At 33.0% G+C, this 22,521-nt stretch overlaps 1 protein-coding gene across 3 annotated transcripts in view; it reads right to left on the reverse strand.

Moving 5' to 3' along the window:
• Positions 1-11,306, reverse strand: part of sp3 (phosphatidylinositide phosphatase spermathreecae) — a 133,894-nt gene extending 122,588 nt beyond the window's left edge. For all 3 annotated transcript variants that reach the window (XM_075372918.1, XM_075372925.1, XM_075372934.1), the window contains exon 1: positions 11,078-11,306. In XM_075372918.1, coding sequence (XP_075229033.1) covers positions 11,078-11,204 — 127 coding nt within the window. In that variant the 5' untranslated portion in view covers positions 11,205-11,306. The remainder of the gene's footprint in view (positions 1-11,077) is intronic.
• Between the last annotated feature and the right edge of the window lie 11,215 nt (positions 11,307-22,521).

The raw sequence follows: 22,521 nt of genomic DNA on the forward strand, positions 1-22,521 counted from the left end.
AGTGCAAATATGTACTCGGCGTCTTTTAGGACACATCCGGGGCTTTCAATAACTTGTGGTGGCCCTCTGCCTTGTTTCAGCTGCAGCAGCGTGGGCGTACGCAGAACGAGATTAGGACTCTCTCGAGCTATTTCAGCAACAGAACTGTCGTCCTTCGTGATGGCAGTTCGGAGGTAGGAAAGACCCTGTCTAAAGATTGTCCACAGGGCAGTGTTCTAGGTCCATTCATCTGGGTTCGATTCTCTCATGCGATTGCAGATGCCCAGCGGCTGCCGCATCGAGGCTTATGCCGGAAAAAACCACTACGATGCTTTTGAAGGGTCATCTAGCCGCAACTCGTCATCTGCGGATTGTGATGGACTGTCTTCCGATTAGGTTCTATCTCACAAAATTTAAGTAGATTAGATAAACAAAAATAAATTGATATTTATCAATTATTCTCTTTGGTAAAAACAATAAGTATTCATTAAGTAGCACGGTTAACAGTTAAAAAAAAATGAGTGAAGGGTGACGCAAGACAAAATTGTACAGTCTGTGATTTTGCACTCACATTGAAAATGCTTTTTTACTTGTTGGGCAAGAATTCATTAAATGAGAAAAATTCAAACAAAATTTTTAATTTTCTTCAAAAATGCTTATCCAGTAATTTAGCAACAATCATTATATATTTTTATTTACTAAAATTGTAATTTCTGGTTGTAGTACATCTTTTAAATATTTCTGCAATATTGAAATTTTTAACGATTTAATTAACACGGCCTGTGGATTCTGCTGGATCTATCAGATCCCTTAATTAAAAACAACTTCCAGTGATGTAAAAATAAGGAAAAACCCCAAAAGTACTGCTAAAATCAATGGTCATTAAAAAAATAAAAGTACAAGTAGTAAAAATCTTAAAAATGAAAGAAAACCAGTAAATTTCAAAAGGGTTACTAAATAATCAAATGTAAACTAAAATCCAACAAAAAGTTTGACAAGAAATAGTTTTCTTGATTAAAAACAGACAGAAAATAGGGGTTAATCCAAAAACTTTGATAAACATATTTATTAAAAAAAAAATTATCTCACAAACAAATTTAAAAGGTGTTAATCTAAACTAGAAAAAATTAATCTAATTTAACTTTCTATCTACTTAGTAAATAAAAAAGTTTTTTTTTATTTAAAAATATATTTAGTGAATATATATTGATTAATATCAATTGAATATTGTGAATATTGACAGTTGATTAATTTATGGTGGTTTTTGTGAGCTGGAAGTGTGTATTTAGAAAATCATTAGAAAGAGTAATAAATTTTAATTGTTTATGTTCATTTAATATATAAGTGGTACTTATATTTGTAGGATATAAAAAACAAGACTTGCCTTACATGTAAGATACAAAGTATCATCAGAACACAGAACCAAATCATATCATCATTTGACATTATAAAAACGTTTTTTTTTTTTTACCAGGTACTTTTCTTTTTAATGTCCTCAGATAAGTTAAGCTATAATTTTAGTGATTTTCCTTATTTTTACATCAGGTGTTACCAACAATGTTCTTAACTAATGGACCTGGTAGAACTATCAGAATCTGTACAACTTGTCTAATTGAACATTCATAAATTTTTATAGTACAGCAAAATGCCAACGGCGCATTCCAACAGGAACACAGATATCAGTTAAATGTTGCATTCCAACAGGAACACCGATATCAGTGAAATGTCAGGCAAATGGCAATTAAAACAGGGCAAATAATATTGATGTGAATACACATGTAGTTAAATTTTACCAGATAAAAGATCATTTGTTTCTATTTTTCAGATCTTAAGCACTAACTGCAATCTGTAGATGATATATTAATCTAATGTTTCAAATGAAAATTTTTTCTGTAGATTTGTAATGGTACCCACTGTTAAATATCATCAATGGCTGACAAACATCTAAACAAACTACAAGTATATCTTATAAATCAAGTATATTCATATAAATTCAAAAATGTACTCTTAAAGGGCAATGGACATTAATAAGATAAAAAATTGTTTTGTGGGGTTGTTCTATTGTACCCCAATTTATACAAACTTTTTAAAATCAGTAGTGTCATTACATCAGTACTAAAAATAAAACAATCACAGACTAATTTTACGTATTTTTGCATTACTAAATTATTGGCAACCCAGTCTGTAGTCTCTATAGTCTATATTCTTGTAATAAATGTTAAATATACAGCTGAAAAAAGACTGGAGATCTCCATGATCATGGTTGAAGGGATACAGGCACCTTTACATAAGTATAATTTTTAGTTAAAAGGAATAATTACTTACAGACAAATTATTTTTAAAAAAAGTTTAATATATTTTTTTATATAATCCAACTAAATTTTTATTTATTCAAATACAAATAAATTGAAATACATTAATGAAATTTTAATTTAACAGTTTCTGAAAGTTAGACTTTCACTGGAAATAACATCTTTAAAAGTTTAAATCATTGGAATTGTCTTACCTTTAATTTTTAAACTATGTTGACCAACTATTTTGCTGGTACAAATTTTGATCAGTTTCTCTAAACAAAAACCAACAATAGTCACTCATCATTCCAGGATCCCATCATCCTCTTAAATACTATGTTCTAGGGTCCTCCTATGTATTCTGACCATGGATGTTCCATGGTCAGAATATCCTGATGGAAATGCTCTTCTTGCTTGCTCATTACTGACAGAGCCCAAATTTTCAGGAAAAAATTTAGGTGGGAGTGTAGGAAATGAATTTTTAATGACATCCTACACGCTAAATGTTTGTAGTTTTCTAACAGCTTATTGACTAAAAAAACATAGTTCTCATTTTTCCTGTTGCCTAAAAACAACCAACAACGTCTTTGAAGGACTTCCATGCTGCTAGTTCACATTTGCTAAGTTTATCAACAAAAGCAGAGTCCTTAAGCAATTTCTTGAATTGCAAGCCGATAAATATACCCTCCTTAAGTTTACCATCATTCAATTTAGGAAAAGTTATTTCTAAATGATTAAATCCTGGTCCATCTTTGTCTAGTCTTTACAAAATTTTTCATGACTTTCATGAGTTTTATGTGAAGGCGGCAGTATGATTTGACCACTCTCAATTATGAATTAAAGCTTTACATTTTTTTTCACCAGTCAGAAAGTTCTGCCACAATGGCAAGTTCTTTACTTGGTAATGACTTTTTGTATCACAACTATCCCAAGACAAAGAAAACATTTTGTAAACCCACCTGGTACAAAAATTAAGGCAACAACTTTCACATCACTGCAAACTTGCCACATATGCTCTTTGTATTTTATTGCTTCTAATATTGATACCACAGTTTCATATGTTTCTTTCATGTTGACTGCATGGGCTAATAGAATGGATGGCTGTGTTACCATTATATGCAATAGAACTGCTTTCATATTAACTTTAGAAGAGTCAACAAAAAGTCACCATTCTTCAGGAATATGCTGAATTTCAAACTCTTTCATCAGGCCATCGACATCAGTCCAAACGCACAATGAATTTTTCATGATGAAATAAGTTGAAAAAGTTTTATTTCGTGTTCTAAACATAGTAACTTGTTTTTCTGCTAAAAGATTTCACTTCTGCAGTCTTCAGCCCAGAAGTTCAGCTTGCTGCTTCGATAAATTTAAATCATGAACTAAATCATTAAGTTCATGCTGTTGAATTAAATGAGATTTCTCGTAAGATACAGGAACAAATTTTTCAACATCTTCTGATTTATTTTCAGATTGTTCTTCTAGCAATGTTGGATAAGATTGTAGCACAGGTATAAGTAACTCCTCTTCGTGTGGTACCGGTTTTAGAGCTGAGGATACATCTGCATATTTTATGACCTTTCTATTTTTGAATGAAAATTCAAATATATTTGTCATACAAAAGTAGCAGTCAGTGAAGTGGTCCTTAGGTTCATGCCAAACCATCAGTACAGCAAATGGCATCGTTCATCGTTTCACCTTCAACCATTCAGTTAAGAGTTGCTGAGCAAAATATGCAAATAACATGAAGTACCCAAATTTTATCTTGATTCCTGAGTGTAATATTAAAATAAAATTTATAAGCTGTTTTTATCAATTTAAGAATAGTCTTTCTTTGAGATTTAGGTGTAAATTTACCACAGACATAACAAAAATTGTCTGGATGATTTGAACAGCTGCAAACTTTTACTGAAGCCATGTTGTAGCAAATAAAAATGAGAAATAACCCATGTTTGTATTATAAAGAACTGATAAAAGTACAGCACAACACTAATAACTTTATGAAACACAAGACACAGTACAGACAAGTAAAGCTGGACTGAATAAGATTTTAAGCTCTATAGTAGGCAACAACAGATGTCTGTATGATGTCATCATACAGACGTTTTTGTATGTGTCTACTTCTCATGATGCAGTGTATATATTTATTTACTTTTTCTTTTTTAAGCATGTATGCATACTGTTTAAAAGTAAAGATACAGAAACTATTCTTAACTGTAACTAGTAGTTGATCAAAGTGAGTTATAATGTAAAAAATTTACAAATTTATGATAACAATCCTTTATCAAAATTCTGGTTCCCTTTAATAACTGAGATTACAGTATCCTATCTACTTTTCAGCACTAGCATTTTCTTCAAATATTTTGATCACATTCATGGATTGTAAACACTTTGAGCAATCATCCTATTCTTTAATTATTTTTTTGGTCTTGTCATCTGACTGGTTTGATGCAGCTCTTCAAGATTCCCTATCTAGTGCGAGTCATTTCATTTTGGTATACCTCCTATATTCCTAACAATTTTTTTTACATATTCCAACTGTATCCTGCCTGTACAACTTTTCCCATCTATCTGTTCCTCCAATATCAAAGTGACTAATCCAGGATGCCTTAAGATGTGGCTTATAAGTATGTCTTTTCTTTTAAATGTAATTTTTTAAATGCTTCTTTCTTTATCAATTTGCCGCAACACCTCTTCATTTGTCACTTTATCCACCCGTTTGATTTTTAACATCCTCCTATAGCACCACATTTCCAAAGCTTCTGATCTTTTCTTCTCAGGTACTCCAATCGTCCAAGTTTCACTTCCTTATAAAGCTATGCATCAAACATATACTTTCAAAAATGTTTTTTTGATATTTAAATTAATTTTCGAAATAAGCAAATTATATTTCTGACTGAACGCTTGTTTCGCCTGTGCTATTCAGCATTTTATATCGCTCTTGCTTCATCCATCTTTAGTAATCCTGCTTCCAAAATAATAAAATTCTTATACCTCCACCTCCATAGTCTTTTCTCATTCTATTTTTACATTAGTGGTCCATCTACTTTATTTTTACTACATTTCATTACTTTTGTTTTGTTCTTATTTATTTTCATGTGATAGTTCTTAGGACTTCATCCATGCCATTCATTGTTTCTTCTAAATCTTTTTACTCTCAGCTAGAATTGCTATATCATCAGCAAATCATAGCATCTTTATCTTTTCACCTTGCACTAATACTCCAGATCTAAACTATTCTTTAACATCATTAACCGCTAGTTCTATGCAAACATAAAAATATAACAGGGATATGGAACATCCTTGTCCGACTCCCTTTTTTTTATTACTGCTTTTTTCTTATGCTTTTCAATTACTACTGCTGCAGTTTGGTTCCTGTAAATGTTAGCAATTACTCTTATATCACTATACTTGAACCCTAAATTATTTAAAATACTGAACATTCTATTCCAGTTCTCCTCTCAATGTCTATCCCAGGAACCTTTCTCCCATTCAAACCCTTTAATGCTTTTCTTTAATACATAATTTTAAAACATAACATAATTCTTTATTATATAACCCAATATGTTTGACATGATGTAATGCTTGAAACGTTTGACTGAGATGCAATATTTTAGTTTTCCAAATGCTTATACTGAACACTGTTAGAATTATTTTAATAATACAATAGTGGAGCATGTCATCAATTAGTAAAACCCTTTAAACAGCAAATATGGCACAAATCCCTTAATTCACTTTTTATAATTGTTTTTATTATGTCATCATGATAAGTTAAATCTTTCTTTGCGATAGGCTTATTATATAAAAAAAAAATGTTTTGAAAGATATCTGTGCATACCACTCACATAAGTTATTATTATTATAATATTAACTTTTGATACAAGTGAAATTCTTTGTGCTGCTATTTTTTTCTAAAATTACATTAATTAGGATGTAATATAATCTTTGTCCAATCAGATGAAGGTAGGGGCATTCCTTCTCAATTCTTCCCATTATAATAATTAAGTTTTCTGTAAATTTAATGTTGTCATTCATATAAATCCTGTCATTTAAAAATCATTCTTCAATCAGTTTTATCACCGTACCAACCAAGCTTATTATAAAAGGGTAAGTCAATTATTATCCACAATTTAGTTATATTTTTGTTTATGTTGGTAGTACTGTTGTTGTGTTGTGTAGATGACGCTTGCATGGTTGAATTGTTGTTATATCTGTGCAGGTTTGATGCTGCTAGGTTAGTTCCATTATTTCTGCCCTGCCATTAACCATGGCTGCTCCGCTTTCTGTTTGCACCAAAGAAGAGCAACGTTTAGCGATCCATTTTTTGTAGTTGGAAGGTGTATCAGGGGCCAAAATTCATAGAAGAAATTCAGAGTACAGTATGGGAACAGTGTGTTGCCGCAACGGTGTGTCTACAAATGGATTGAAAAATTCAAAAATGGTCGCACAAGTGTTACGCACGACGAAGGAGCCGGAAAACATTTGCCACAAATGAGGAAAACATTTCGCATGCACGTGACATGATTTTCTTAGAGAGACGAGTAACTACTGATGAAGTGGCACATCATCTGAAAATTAGTCACGGTTCTGCCTACGAAATCATCCACAACAGACTTGGGTTTCATAAAGTCTGTGCAAGATGGGTCCCGAAATAACTCGCACAATCGCATAAACAAACGCGCTTAGACATCTGCCAAAAACATTACCATTTGGATCGCTATGGTAACGAACAGGACATCTTAGACAGAATCATCACTGGTGACTAAACCTGGATCCATCATTAAGAGCCGGAGAGTAAACGGCAGAGTATGGAATGGAAACATCCAAATTCGCCCTCCAAAAAAAAAGTTCAAGACCCAACCGTCCGCAGGAAAACTGATGCTTACGGTATATTGGGACTCACAAGGCCCAGTACTGGAACATTACGAGGAAAGGAGCACAACAATAAACAGTGCGCGTTACAGTGAGATGCTTACTGCCAAGCTGAAGCCTGCAATTCGAAGCAAACATCAAGGACCTGCTGTCAAAAGGTGTTATGTTACTGCACAACAATGCCCGTCCAGTCCACATACTGCTGCCCACACTACTGAAACGCTCCAGATACTCAACTTTGAAGTACTGGCTCATCCTCCGTATAGTCCTGATCTTGCACCTTCTGACTACCACTTGTTTGGTCCACTCAAAGAGGCATAAAGTAGCCGCTGATTTACCTCGGACGAAACAGTGAAAGAAGTGGTGCATTCCTGTATTGCAACTCAACCAAAAACCTTCTTTTATGAGGGCATCAGGAAGCTTGTGTAACGATGGACCAAGTGCGTTGAAATGCAAAGGCACTATGTTGAAAAATGATGTACATGTAAGTTTCCTATTTGTATTGCAAGAAAATTTATAACTACATTGCGGATAATAATTGACTTACTCTCATAAATTTGCCATTGCATTCTATTTATAATTGGCACAGGTTTAGAACATCAGTCCTACCTTAGGGTAAAGTTGGTCAAATTTTCCTAATTGCTGATTTATCAGTTTATTAAAATCGAAGTTACAGTTTTATTTTTCTTTATGATCTCTTTTTATGGATAGTAAATAAATGAATCAGGCAATGAAACATAGGATGATATTACACTTTATTAACCAAACTAAAGATTATCTTATTTCTCATTACTTCATTAAGAACTTGTTAAACAGCAAGAAATCCCATATCTATGCTACAAAATTTCAACAGAACAATTCTGTGAAAAATGTAATAATAGATTTTAAAATAATTATTTTATAATTGCGGACAGCAAATTGCAGGTTGTTTCAATAAATATAGCTATTATTAGTAATTAATGTAATTATATTTAAATAATAATTTGAAGTAAAATATAAACTATCAATCAGTCTTAACAAACACCAACTTTTATGTTTCATTTCTTAGTAGCTTCAAGTATTCTTTAACTTTTCTAAAAACTTCTATTCACATTAATAATTTTTTGTTTTAGAAATTGTAAAAAATTAATTCAGTATTGTTAATTATATATTTTAATGAATAAAGATTTAAAAACCATAAGGTACACTCGGAACCAAAAACTACAGTATAACTATAACAAAGAAAGCAAGAAATCTGAAGAACAGAATCACTATGATGCTGGAAATATTTTTAATTACCATGGAATTGGATATCATGAACAAGATAATGAAAACATTATCAAGAAGGACTCCATCATTTTCATGATGACATTCTATGCAAAAGAATAGACCTGTAAGCATTTCATACTGAAAACTCCATCGTGTCAATGTCCCAGCACAATCCTTGAAGCAGTTTGGAAAGTTTTTTTAACTAAACATGTGATCATCCTCATTTGTCATAACTGGAAATTAAGGATTTTGTGGATTTCGTTTTCTAGAATAGTTTGCTATTTTCTAACTGAAAGTGCTGCTTAAAATATCAGGATTTGAAAACTAAGAATATATGGAAAAACCCACAATGTGCTGACAGCTAAATGTCATTCTGAAAGAGAACTTCCAGAAACGTTCTGAACAATAGGAAAAGCACAAGTTTAGAGCATTAGGTAATTCTGAGCAATCATTTGATTAATATCAAATTTTTTCATACTTGTTTCATACATGTTAACAAAAGAAAATGTGAAGATCAACATAAGTTAGCAATTTATGTCAAACTAGAGATATGCAGTTTGGGCGAGATGCAAAATAAACCATAAACTAACCTTTATAGTCATCAGTGTCAGGCTATGAGTCAGCCATTAGAGATGACTGGTGACGCTCTTTTAAGGTGATACTACGTCATACATATTACTAATAATACAGAACAGGTGATGTAGTCTTTCTCTGTACTGACTACATTTCCATTTAAATACAAATTCAGCCAAATGTTCTAAGAAATTGTGTTTATTATTGCCATCTTGGTAGTTTACCCCTAACTTCTTTCTACAAAACTGTAATTTTAACCTTAACCCTAACCTCTCTCCACAAAATGGATTAGCATTAGGTTAGAATAACTTACAAAACTGATTGCTAATTGACTAAAGTATTGATAAAGTGGTGCAGACTGACTTTTTATAGGTCACTTGCTGTCCAAACCTGCTTTCTGATATTTAGATCTTGTGTTTCCCTGATCCTAAACATATGTATTATGGTATATTAAAGTATGAAAAAACTGAAGTTGTTCAAGTAATTGCTCAGAATTAGAATTTTTTAATCATAATGGTTGAAGGAAGGTTAATGGTTTAATCATAATGGTGAAGGAGATAAGAGATAAAATCAAATAAATGAAATATCTTTATTTTAATATCCTGAAATCAGACACTTTTTTAACAGACTTATAGTTTGAGATTTTATACTCTACAATATACAGTACATCATATTTACTTTCAGCTTAAAACAAACTATACAATCAAATATGCATCCCTAACATGAAACCTACAAGTCATCCAGCAAATTTACCAAACTTTACTTTCTGAACTAAAATTTTAAAGTAATAAAATTAAAATCACAATCGTAATTTTAAGATTTATCACATTAAAAATACAATGATAACATACACTAGAAGTTAAGGGTTTTACATTTGCATTACTTAACAATTTTTTAAAAATTCAGTAGACTGTGATAAATTTTTACACCCATCTGAGTGTTTCTTTCATTTTTCTGGGGTTCCTGTATAATTTGTTTGTTATTTCTTGTTTACTTTAAAGGCAAAAAAAAACTTTTTTTGTACTTCTACAGCTTTTTATTTCTGGTACAAGTCTATATAATTAATCTTTTAATTAAGTTAAAATTTACTGTGGCATTGGTTTGTTTGTAGTATTTAGAGACTTTTGGTTGTTATCAGCTACACTTGCCCTTTAAATGCGAAGAATGACGTATATTATTTAAAATGAGTTACAGTATAATTTTAACTGTAATGTATCAAATACAATTTTAAAATTTTGATTAATTCGGAACTAATTAGCAATATACTACTTGATTTCCAAGTTCTTTAAATAAAAAATTATTAAATTTAAATACATTTAGAAAAGTATGAGAGTAAAAGTATAAGAGTAACAACAAAAACCTAAGAAAAGTAACTTAAAACTTGATTTGACTGTAACTATAGTTTATGTTTTTGACTTCAAATTTTTATTTAATAATAGAAATAGAATTATATTAATTACTAAAAAAGTTGCATAAATTTATTATTTTGATATGAGCAAAAGCTAAAATGGTAATAAAATCAATAATCGATTGTTTCCACCCCAACCCCTGTAACATAACCAATGTTGGTTTATGCACTTTAAAAGTTAGATGTAACTAATCTGAAGTGTTCTGAATAAAATAATTTTTATGAAGACATAAAATAGTTAAATAAATTGTATTTAGTTTTGGTTTAATGGATGTTTTTTGAAATAATTAATTTATTCCAGATTAGGCATACATAAAAAAATAAAGGTACAGAATTATAGCTACTCAATTACCTCTCAGCAATATATTTATTATTATTATTATCATTATTCCATTATTCTGGTAGTTAATGAATTGCAATAAAATTATATATTTTCCTACCAATCAACTTTATATTTCTTTCATATTTTAATAAATAAACGATAATTTAAAATTTATATTCAATTATTTCTTTATGTTGCAGTCTAAAATTTGGGCAAAGGGCCAAACAAGAAAAGTGATTGATAAGGTTATGAATTATATTTCATTATTATTATTATTCAAAAAAGATGTATTTCTATAAAAAAAAATTCCCAATGTAACACGTTAGTAATAAATAAGTAAATCAAATCTAAAAACAACAAGATGTCATTTTTAAAGTGAACACTTACCTGGTTTTACTTTAATTTCACCAGTTTTCCTACAGCACCAAAGGCTCGATATACTGTTGAGCATGACATAATAATCTTCTGTTCTAAATAATTCCATTTCATAAGGTAAATAATGTTTTGAAGCCATCGATAACGTATTTCTATTATCCAAATAAAATTACAAAAAGCATAATCAAACCACTGACACAAGTATAATGGTACGATAACACACCTGTCGATGGATACATAATAATTTTCGAAACACGAATAACCCGGCCTTGCATTGATCAGCTGTGGATCTTGCAGCTGTAGTAAAAAAACAGAACTACCATAAACAAACATTACTTCCATCTTACGGTAATATAACATAAAAATAAGCATAATTTTGTTTAATAATTTCAATTTACTATCAATAAATTATTTTCATCATCAAAGAATTTATTTTCACCTTGTTTGCATTTTCACTCACAATATATTATGATCACAATTAAGACTGCAAAAAAATTGTAGGTCATTTAAAATCCACCGGGAACTAACCACACATCGTAGGAACGGTCGACCTGAGACTGTACAAGACTACTACACTTCATTTACATTCATATATATCATACTCATTCATCCTCTGAAGTTATACCTTACGGTATAAATGTATTCTGTTTATCCTCCGTTAATTCCAGAGGATAAACAGAAAAAAAAATGGTTGGTCCAGCTGATTTCGAAGTCGAGAGTTCAAAATTCAAATACTAGTAAAGGCAGTTACTTTTATACGGATCTGAATACTAGATCGTGGATACCGGTGTTTTCTTTGATAGTTGTGGTCGACCTGGAACTGTGCAAGACTACACTTCATTTACATTCATTCATATCATCCTGTGAAGTAAACCTTACGGTGGAGACTATACAAAAAAAAATCTGTTGTGGACAACACATGACTTCCTTTATACACTTATTAAATTACATTTACACATTATTTTTAAATGAAAAGTAAAGAAAATTTTATTTCATTAAAACCTTATGATATTTTTTCATATATGTATTTTTTTGTTGTTATTGAATTATTCATTGTAAAAATTATTTTACAAAGATAGGTTAATAATTATTAATAAATCAATCAATATAATTAAATTAAACAAAAAAAATTAAAAAAAGAAAGTAGTTGATGTCTGATTCGAGCCAATGTATCTTCCCTGAAGATCCAAATATTTCATTAATTAAAATTTTATTTGGCTATAACTCTGGAACCAATGAAAATAAGTACCACTTATATTAAAAGCTCATAAAAATATATTAAAAGCTCTCAATGAGGGTTTATTATTGCAGTTAAAAAAAAGTCCAAGATCCAATTTTTTTGAATTTTGAGTCAATTGCAATCAAAAGGGGAGGTGCACAACTAGATGTTACAATAGTCTTAAATCCAAAATGTCAACATCCTACAGTTAATCTATGCACATACATACATATGTATGTACAACTGTCATGTTGAAACTAATCAAAATGATTTATGGATAGTCAAAATGGACATTTCTGTGAAATCTGAAAACCAAAATTTTTTGTGATCACAGTACTTCCTTTACTTTGTACAAGGAAGTAAAAATCAACTTTATAACACCGATTAAAATGTAAGATAAAATACTTTAAATAAAGAAAAACAGCAGGGACTTCAAAGAGATTGTTGAACATTCCAGAAAAATATTGATTTTAATTTTATTTATAAAAAAAAACTTTTATTTTCTAATCAAACAATAGTATAACTTTTTTGTTTTTACCATCACATGCCAAAAATGCACAGACTGGGCCCAACAACCAACACCACAATGAAAACTTTCCTACAGTAATTTTAATTTGTTTCGCCAGTAAAGTAATTGTTTTGAGATTCCCTGCTAAGTAAAAATTAGATAAGTAAAATATTTTTTGAAGTTATCTTTTTTTATAAATTTCTAAGAATATTTTATATAAATTATCTGGGATAAAATAGACATACAATTTATATTTTATTTTAGCAATATTACATCAGTTATACAATTTTCTGAAAATGGATTTTTAAATTATCATAAAGCATATTCTCACTATTAAGTTTATAGTCATGGGTTGTTGGGTACTCAGTTTACATATGTTGTAAATTGCATCGTAAAACTACCACCTCCACTAAGGCAAAGGTTTACTTTAATTTTTATATTTACAGAAACCTGTATCATGGGTATACAATAAAAAAGATTAAATGTATAGTACAAAGATGAAGAATCATAAATTAAAATTATGAAATAAAATAATTTTTTAAAACATTTTCTTAACTAGTAATCCTGTGAACAATAGACCTTATTCATTTTGTACTGATGATCATTTTTAGCCAGAGGAGCTTCAAAGTTGAATTAAGTGAAAATTAAAATAAAGTAAAAAATAGAACTATTAATTATAGTTGATTGTGCATAGTTTATAAGGAGCAAAAAATATTATTACCTTAAATTAGAAGAACCTCCTATCAAAAAGAAAAGCTCCTAACAAAAAAGAAGTTATCAAAGACTAATGTAAGGTTAAATAATTAAGAAGAAGGTTCAGTATAAGAAGAAATTAATCCTCAAAGTCAAATGTTATTCTTAAAGATGGAATAAAACACAAAAAAGTGGGATCTAACATATAGCTGCTGATAAACAGATTGAAAATGATGTGGGATACTAACAGTAGTGCTGGACTAGTCTAAATTTTTATTTACAACATTTACACAAAAGTAATTCCTTCTTTCAATCATGTAAGAATAATATTGCTGATTTCTTAGAACAAGTTCCACTAAATATTTAGGCATGAATATAACCCCATTTTATGTATAAATGTCAAACAATTAAAATATATGATCTGAATAGCTAAAACATTTCCTTCTTTTGTGAATCTACGATATGTAATTTAAATTATGCAGCTGTTATTATTCTCAGGTATGTGTTTTATAATAATTGAGATTTTGTATCTTATTTAGTAATACAAGTGAAACATAATAGTAATACATATGAAACAATTAAGCTACTGTACATCAACAATTTTGACCTACAATTTAATTATTGCAATATTCTACAAAAATAACTTGCCTTTTTACTGACAAATATAGCATAGTATTTCTTAAAAGCTAGTAGAATTTTACATGACCGCCAATTTGAAATGGATTGATTGATCAGGTTCATTATTTTTATACAAATAAACCTGTATGTAACCTACCACAATATGAAATTTCAGCTTTACATGATTAATGATTCCTGAGAAATAAATTTTTAAGTTAAAAACTACACAGTGGCATGTAGCCAGCAAACTATACATTTCCAGTCATACTGTTGATAAGTTAATGTTAATAAGTTTTTTCTTTATTTCGATGCGAAGGACCATTCCCTGAATTCTTTAAATGTCCTTTATTAACATCATCTATACTGGGTGATCATTTGAAAAGTTACCACATTTATTATTCAACAGCTATCAGTCCCATTGTATTTCTGTTAGCAAGCATGTGCACCATTACTAAGAGGACCTTTAAAGTTAGTTAGGACCTTACTAAGTTATTTTCGAAGGGATGGAACCTATCCTCACTGTTACACCTACCCCAATACAAAAATCTTAAACGGCAATAGTAACATTTAATTACATTAATTGACAACTCGAAAAAAATAATAAATTTTGGTGAAAAGAAAATTAAAATCTGCCCATCCCTTTGCCAGATAGGTGCAAAAAACCATTTTGAGTAGTACTTTTTTAAATTTAAGTCCAACAAAAATAACTATAAAATTACATGTAATTACTTCTTCAAATGACTGAAGACAAAACAACGAAAAACTTAATAATTAAATAAAAATTATTCATAAATGAATAATTGTTTATAAAAAAATAAAGGTTAATTCATTCATTAGTTAATTTTGTTATGAAAATTTAAAAAAAATAAGAATCCTAAGAAATAATAAATGAAACATATTTTTTACCCCAATAAAATGAAAGTATCAATTTTAAATCCTTTGTTCTAAATGATTCCCATTTTCCTATAAACAATAATAAAGTATGTTGAAATTCACATCTTTCTTTTATTAAAGTTTTTTTAATTACATCCCTATATTCTCTTACAATTTTATTTTTCTACTCTTGTATGTTAGCATGAATTTCTTTATAAATTATTGATTTTAAATTATTCCATGAAAAACAACAATGATGTAAGATCAGCAGATCTAGTCGGCCACTCAACTGTTCCTCTTCTACCTATCCAATGCCCAGGAAACATTCGGTCCAACCGTTGTCGAACTGGAAGTGAACAGTGAGCAGGTGCTCCATCTTGCTGAAAGTGAAGCATGTTTTGTCAATTAACCATTGTCATCTAACTGATTTTCTAAGGTAAGCACTATTAGCGGGAGAATAACTTCACCCAGCAACTGCAAATACTTTACACCTGTCAAATTCCCATCAATAAATACTGGACCGATTATGTTATTACTGTAAATCACAGCCCACACGTTTATTTTTTCAGGCTGCTGCATATTTCCAACATTGAAAACATGAGTATTTACATCGCTCCAGTATCGACAGTTATGTTTATTAACAAAGCCATTTAGAAAGAAGGTGAATTCGTCAGAAAAACAAATATTTTTTGTAAAAATTTATTTATTTACTTTTAATAAATAGTATACAATGATATATCTTTCTTTGACAATACAAAAAAATTACTTTAAACAAAGCAATGTAATGGTATCATTTAATTAGTGTCTAAAAATAAAGTTTTCTTGTAATCTCTATATATATGTGGACCTATTCATGTAATTACAAATATCAGAGAGAAACCCTGTCCTGGGTTATCTGTCCTCAACACAGCAACAAAATGAAAGCATGTGTCTCATTTCATTCTTTGGTTTCTTTAGTTGTTGGAATTATATATCAAGTTGGAGTCATTCAATAATTAAACAGACAAATAGCTGTACAGGAAAAATTGTTTATTAAGTAAATACAATTTTTATGTCTACTTTTCCATGTAATCCCCACCAACTTGTCCCATCTTTTTACGAGTATTTTTATCCCCTTAGCAAAGAATTCTTTATCTTGATCTCGAAGCTAGTTTTGTACTTTTTTCTTTACCTCGTCGTTATTGAACTTGATGTCACCGCAAAGCTTCTTTCATCAGACCAAACAGATAAAAATCTGAAGGGGCAAGGTCAGGGCTGTAAGGTGTATGAGATAGGAGCTCCCACCCCACTTTGCCAATAGTTTCCAGCATCAGTTGTACTATTTGAGGTTGAGTGTTGTCCTGAAGAAGAAGCATGCCTTTCCTCTTTCATCCTAGACATTTCCTCTTCAACACAGGTTTGACTTTGTTCTCAATCACGGCTGAGTAGTGCAGGTTGTTGATATTCCATTGCTCCTCCAAATAATCACAGAAAATTGGACCATGGGCACTCCAAAAGATGGTTAACCTAACCTTATCAGCCGATGGTTGCGTTTTGAATTTCTCACTGCATGCTTTGATACTTAGACTCCAGCTCAAAATTATATATCAAGTTTCATCACAGGTTAAAATTCTGTCCAAAATGCGTCACCTTCATTATTTAAACGATTTTTGAGTTTGGTGCAAATGCGAAATCTCTCAGCTTTGTGATGAAGAGTAAGTAGTTCAGTTTGTGTTTGTTTTGAATGATGGAACGAGTTATGCCAACACTTACTTGATATTTCTCAGCAATTTGTTCAACGTAAGTCTGTCTGTCTTCTTAGATTTTTAGATTAGTGAATCAATAATAGAATCTAACACAGGTCGACACTGTTATTGGACACCAAGAGTGGTGCTTGTCAGTCATACTTTTGCGGCCACTTTTAAACTTTTCCACCAACGCGTAAAAACTCGCATGGTTCAGGCAACTACTGTCGTACTGTTTGTTCATCCAAGAGAATATTTCTGATGGTGTACACTTTCTGAAAATAAAAATCTGATCACAGAATGCTGTTCTTTCCAAAGTACTTTCATCAAGCGGACATACCATTGTAACTAAGACTACAGGTTATGTTTACTAAATATTAATCGAACAGCTGACTAACACTCTGCAAGGTTGCCAACTACCACTTACAAAAGTTTCAATTGCCTGCATTGAGCATTTCTGCACTAAATATGTTTGTTTAATTATTGAATGACCCTTGTATATATACACGGAATGTTTGTAAAAATCACTGCAAGAGGGTGGTCCCCCACATTGAAATAAAGAAAAAACTTTATCAACATAAACGCTTTATGTTGATAAATGCTTTATTTATTCAATTCATACTGTGCCTATTAAGGGAGTTTGATTTTTTTTGTCTTCGAAACCCCATTTTTCCACTCCCTGGGCCAATTTTTTGTGATATCAAAAACCTTTATTAGGCCCTTATCCAAAGAATAGTAGGAACTTTAAACAAATTCAATATTTTACTTAATAATAAAAATATTAAAATTCCAGCAACATTTTGTCATCCCTTGTGGCTTTGTGGTAGCGTACCCATACATGATATGCACCTCGATAGAAGCTTCGTTCGGGCGAGAGTTGGCGGCATCTTCTTATACAGTCGCCAAATATTACGATAGAAAAATTTGTGGAGGCGTTGACTGCTTTGGCCAGAGACATTCTTACGCACCGTCTTGATCTCCTGGCGGGAGACTTCAATTCCTGGTCTACGGGTGGGAGCTTTACCAGGACAGACATCAGGGGAAGGACCTTGCAGACATAGCTGCTACTTTAGATCTGGTTAGCCTGAACGTGGGCGGTATCCATACCTTCAGGAGGGGCACAAATGGATCTGTGACCGATCTTACGTTTGTAAGTTCTGAGCTGCCCCATGTGTTTGTGAGTGGAGGGTGTGGGAAGGCCTGTCTGGAATGACCACCAGCTTATTGTCACTGTGATCTCAGAGGAGGGAAATGGCGGGGATGGACTTCCCATATTTGTTTGGAGTACCCGGGACCTGGACCCGGCTGCCTTCGTAGAGACGCTTGACGTAACTGAAGTCTGCGCCCCTGGCTCAGTGGAAGAGAAGGTCACCAGACTAGTGGCCTCGTTAGAAATGGCCTGCAGTGGACTCACATTAAAAAGGGGCGACCTCCATCTATTGGTGGTCATCGGAGATTGCCGAAAAGAGACGGGTGTGTATAGCGGCCAGAAGAAAAATGACTAGGGCTTGTTTCCCTGTTCTGAGGGATGTATGTACAGCTCCAACACCAGAAGGCCACATAGGATCTTCCATTATGCACTATAGCGGCGAAACTGAAAGCATGAAATGAGCTAATTGCGGAGATAGAGGCAGACCATACACTATATTGGTGAAAAGGAGGATGAGACCCAGGGTCCCTGCTATGCAGGACGCTCAACGTCCTGTATAGCATGTTGTTGATTACGGGGCATAATCAATGGGCTTTTTCCGAACGGACAAGAGGTAATGACCAGCGACGGAGACAATAGAGAGATTCCACCCCTTTTTAAACAAGAGGAGTTATTGAATGCAACGTTACGCATGCCCCCGAGGAAGGCGCCGGGCCCGGACCGGTTGTCGAATTTGGTGGTAAGCGTGGTGATCTGGGTCGCTTCAGATGTATTTCTTTAGGTATATAATACTTACCTCGCAGGTAAGTATTATTTCCCCACAGGTAGAGATACCAGCGGCTGGTGTTAGTCCTCACACCAGGGAAGACCCGGCGTTACCCTCCTCATACCGGCCGCTGGCCATGACAGACACCTTAGCGAAAGTGTTGGAGCGTATGCTACAACGCAGAATATCCGAGGTGGTAGAAAGACTCTCCGCCAGTCAAGACGGCTTCCAGAAGGGGAGGTCCGCCATTGATGCGGTGGCACTGTGTGCCAGGTTGCGGAAAGAGCTGCGAGGAGGAGCCGACGGGTGAGAAATGGAGGAGAAAGGGTGACGTGAGAAATGCATTCAACTGCATTTCTCACGTCGCAATCATGGACCCCATGATTGCGACGTGAGAAATGCACGGGTCGCTAGTGCAGTGCGGAATTCCGCTGTACCTCCAACAGATGATGAAGTCACATCTAACTGGGCATAGGCTTGTTTCCTGCCTGGAAGATGGAACAACAATTGAGCATAATCTATACAAAGTACTGCAGGGGTCCGTCCTCGGACCGACTCTCTGGGTGTTGTTTTATAACGGGGTGTCCGCGTCACCCTTCTGCCGGGTGATGACCCTGGTGGGTTACGTGGATGACCTTGCTTTGGCGGTGGAGGTTTACACAGTTGGCGAGGCTACCATTAAGATATTCGATGCTTATCAAGCCATCAAACAGTGGATGGTGGGGGGTGGGACTCACGCTTGCCCCTGATAAAACAGAGATGTTGGCAATTACTTTTGTCAAGAAACGCCCGAAGCTGAGACCCACCTTGGAGGGAAGACAGATCGAAGCGAGACCTGATCGAATACCTCGGGGTCTGGGTCGACACGAGGCTCCGGTTTGGAACACAGGCCATCCAGGCAGCTGCCAAAGTGGAGAAGACAATGAGGTTGGTTGCCGGTCTCCTACCCAACTGCGGTGGCCCAACACAGTTGCGGAGGAGACTGCTGGCGGGAGTTGCATACGCCACGATGTTCTACAAGGCTGAATTGTGGGGGGAGTGTCACTAAGTACGCAAAATATTTAGGACAACTAGAGGCTTCACACAGGAGATGCTGTTTATGCATAATCTGCGCTGATCGCACAGTTTCTAAGGAGGCGGCCGAGGTCTTGGCTGGCCTTTTTCTATAGACCTGCTGATTGAGCAAAGGAAGAGACTCCAGGCATTGGAACCTCTATCTCCTGCCGATAAGAGAAGAATTTCTGCTGATATAGTAGAGTTGTTAGGAATCTGGCAAAGCAGGTGGGACTAGGGGACGAAAGGGCGGTGGACGCACCACATTGTTGGAGATATTAGAATCTGGTACCGAAGGATTCATAGCTCGCTGGGTTACTCTTTAATGCAGTTCCTGGGGGGCCATGGAGGCTGTAGAGCTTATTTGTACAGATTCTGTTTGGACCACTTGAACCTTTGTCCCACATGTGCTGAAGAGAAGACCTCTCTACATGTTTATTTTAGTTGTACACGATTTGAGAACGCCAAGAGATGCTGGAAGTCTTGGGCACAGAGGTCATGTTTAATCCAGAAGACATTCAGAGAATTATGATGAGAGGACCCCTTGAATGGAAGGCTATTGAGGACTACATTAAGAAAGTGATTGACAGATCACGTGCCTCGGAGGAAGCTTGACAGGGAATTCAAAGCCAGAGGGGTGCCAAGCTGGACAGGTCTGCGGCTGAACGTCCAGAGAGCCCCCTGACCATGTAGGGGTCGTCTTCGCGCAATGAGGTCATAACCACTTTCCATACCGGCATCTGATGGCTGTATTCTTCCCCCCTATCAGAGGTAATACTTCAAGAGCGTTCCAGAAAGGGAAGGGAAAAAACCATTTTGGTCATCCCTTACTGTAAGGGTTGGTTATATCAAAAATTGTTTCAGACAAAAGTTTTAGGTAATGTTTAGAGAACTAACCAATACTTTAAATCGATTCAATACTGTGCCTATTAAGGGAGGTATGATTTATTTTTTGTCTTTGAAACCCCATTTTTTCCACCTCCTGGGCCAATGATTAGTGATATCAAAAAATCTTACTTAGATAAGATTTAGGCCCTTATCCAAAGAATAGCAGGAACTTTAAACAAATTCGATATTTTATTTAATAGGATTTGGGTCATTATATTTTATGTATCAATTTGAAACTGATTGGCGGAAAATTATGGCAGTTGTCATGTCAACAAGAAAGTGAAATTTATAGTATATATAAATGTATATATAAACTTTTGAACTGATGGCGGTTTTGGAATCTGGGGATGTAAAAAACAAAGATATGTAAGAATTTTCCAGAAGTAGAATCATGGTGCCCATAACATAAAAATCATATGATTTGTGTTATTGTTTGTAATAATTTAATTTATTATATATAAAAAAATAATAATAATGTTAAGACTCAGACACAGATCCAGACATCTGTGTGCTCCCTCCACACTAAAAACAAAGCTTTACTTTACACTGACTCCCACTAGAATAGTCAGTCTTCTGCCAGCCATCACTGACTCATATGTTAAAATAATATTGGATTATATAATGTCATTACAAGTTCAAATATAATAAAATTAATTTACAATGTAATAATAAAGATTATTATTTATTTAATTGAACCAGGAAAACAAAAGAATTATAATTAAATCTTTAGATTATCACCTTCTTACTCATTAATTAGTGGCAGCATTTTCTCTTTACAAAATAAATATTCATATATTTTTTTAAACATATTTTCCTCCACTATATTGAAAAATATAATTTTATCGATTATAAATAAAATCAAAACCACCAAATGTAGTACATTTAAAGTAAGAGACATACCAACTGTAGCACTTGCAAAGTGATTACATCATAATCCGCAGTTAAAATTAAAAATAACACATAAAATACATCCATGTATATTAACATTAACATATATAGCAGGCGGTGTATGAACAACTCAAGCCCTTTGAATGACAAGTATTTGGTATAAAAATTGGTTCACTGATATTGAAGTCAAAATTAAAAATCTGGTTTTTTAGGTTACGTTGAGATACAGTGTTACTCATCCAAAAGATTAGGTCTGAAATCGTCCATTCTCATTACAAATATGGGTTTTAGGTTTCTCCAGCATTGAAAAGCATTTCAATGGTTTCTCCAGCATTGATACTGGAGAAACCAGTAAACACATCATTATAACATCAGTTAAACATATGAAAAACCAATAATAAGGCACCTACTTCTTTGCTGACAACATGTTGAAAAATTGATTGATTACCTTGTTATAACAAATTATAATTTTCTGCCAATTATTGAGATTTTAATTTCTACAGTACATTTTTGCAAATTGTTTTCTTTCATACTGTTTGTAATTAGCGGCAAAAAGTATTTGTATTTATTTCATCATCATGTCTTATTTAAAGCATGTTCTTTAGTTAAAATTGGCATTTGGTGTGTTATTGTTCTACCACTTGGTCTTCATTTTTTTGTCTTTAGTAAATTTGTCTCACTAAAATGACTTACAATCTGGAAGAAAGAACTGAACTAATTTTTAGATACAGAGAACAAAAAAAATGTGCTAGAACTGCCCAGGCTGTTTATGAATGGCATCCAAATAAAAATGTTTCACACTAACATTATAAAACCAGTAAAAAAATTCCAAGAAAAGGGATCTGTCATGAATAAGAAACGTGCAGGGCAAAAGGCTTTAGATGAATTAACTTTGGTTGAAATATTGGAAAATGTAGTGGATTGAGCTCAGAGCTCAATTTGTAAAATATCCTGTTAAACTGAGGTTTCTTATTGTTCTGTTTTCACTACATTAATATTGAATAAATTTTTTCTGTATAAACTGCATCAAGAACTGAATGAGGATGATGCTGACAGAAGGATTAAATTATGATTCA

Source organism: Lycorma delicatula, chromosome 1 (assembly GCF_047948215.1).
Source record: "Lycorma delicatula isolate Av1 chromosome 1, ASM4794821v1, whole genome shotgun sequence".
In the NCBI taxonomy this organism is placed as follows: Eukaryota; Metazoa; Arthropoda; class Insecta; order Hemiptera; family Fulgoridae; genus Lycorma; species Lycorma delicatula.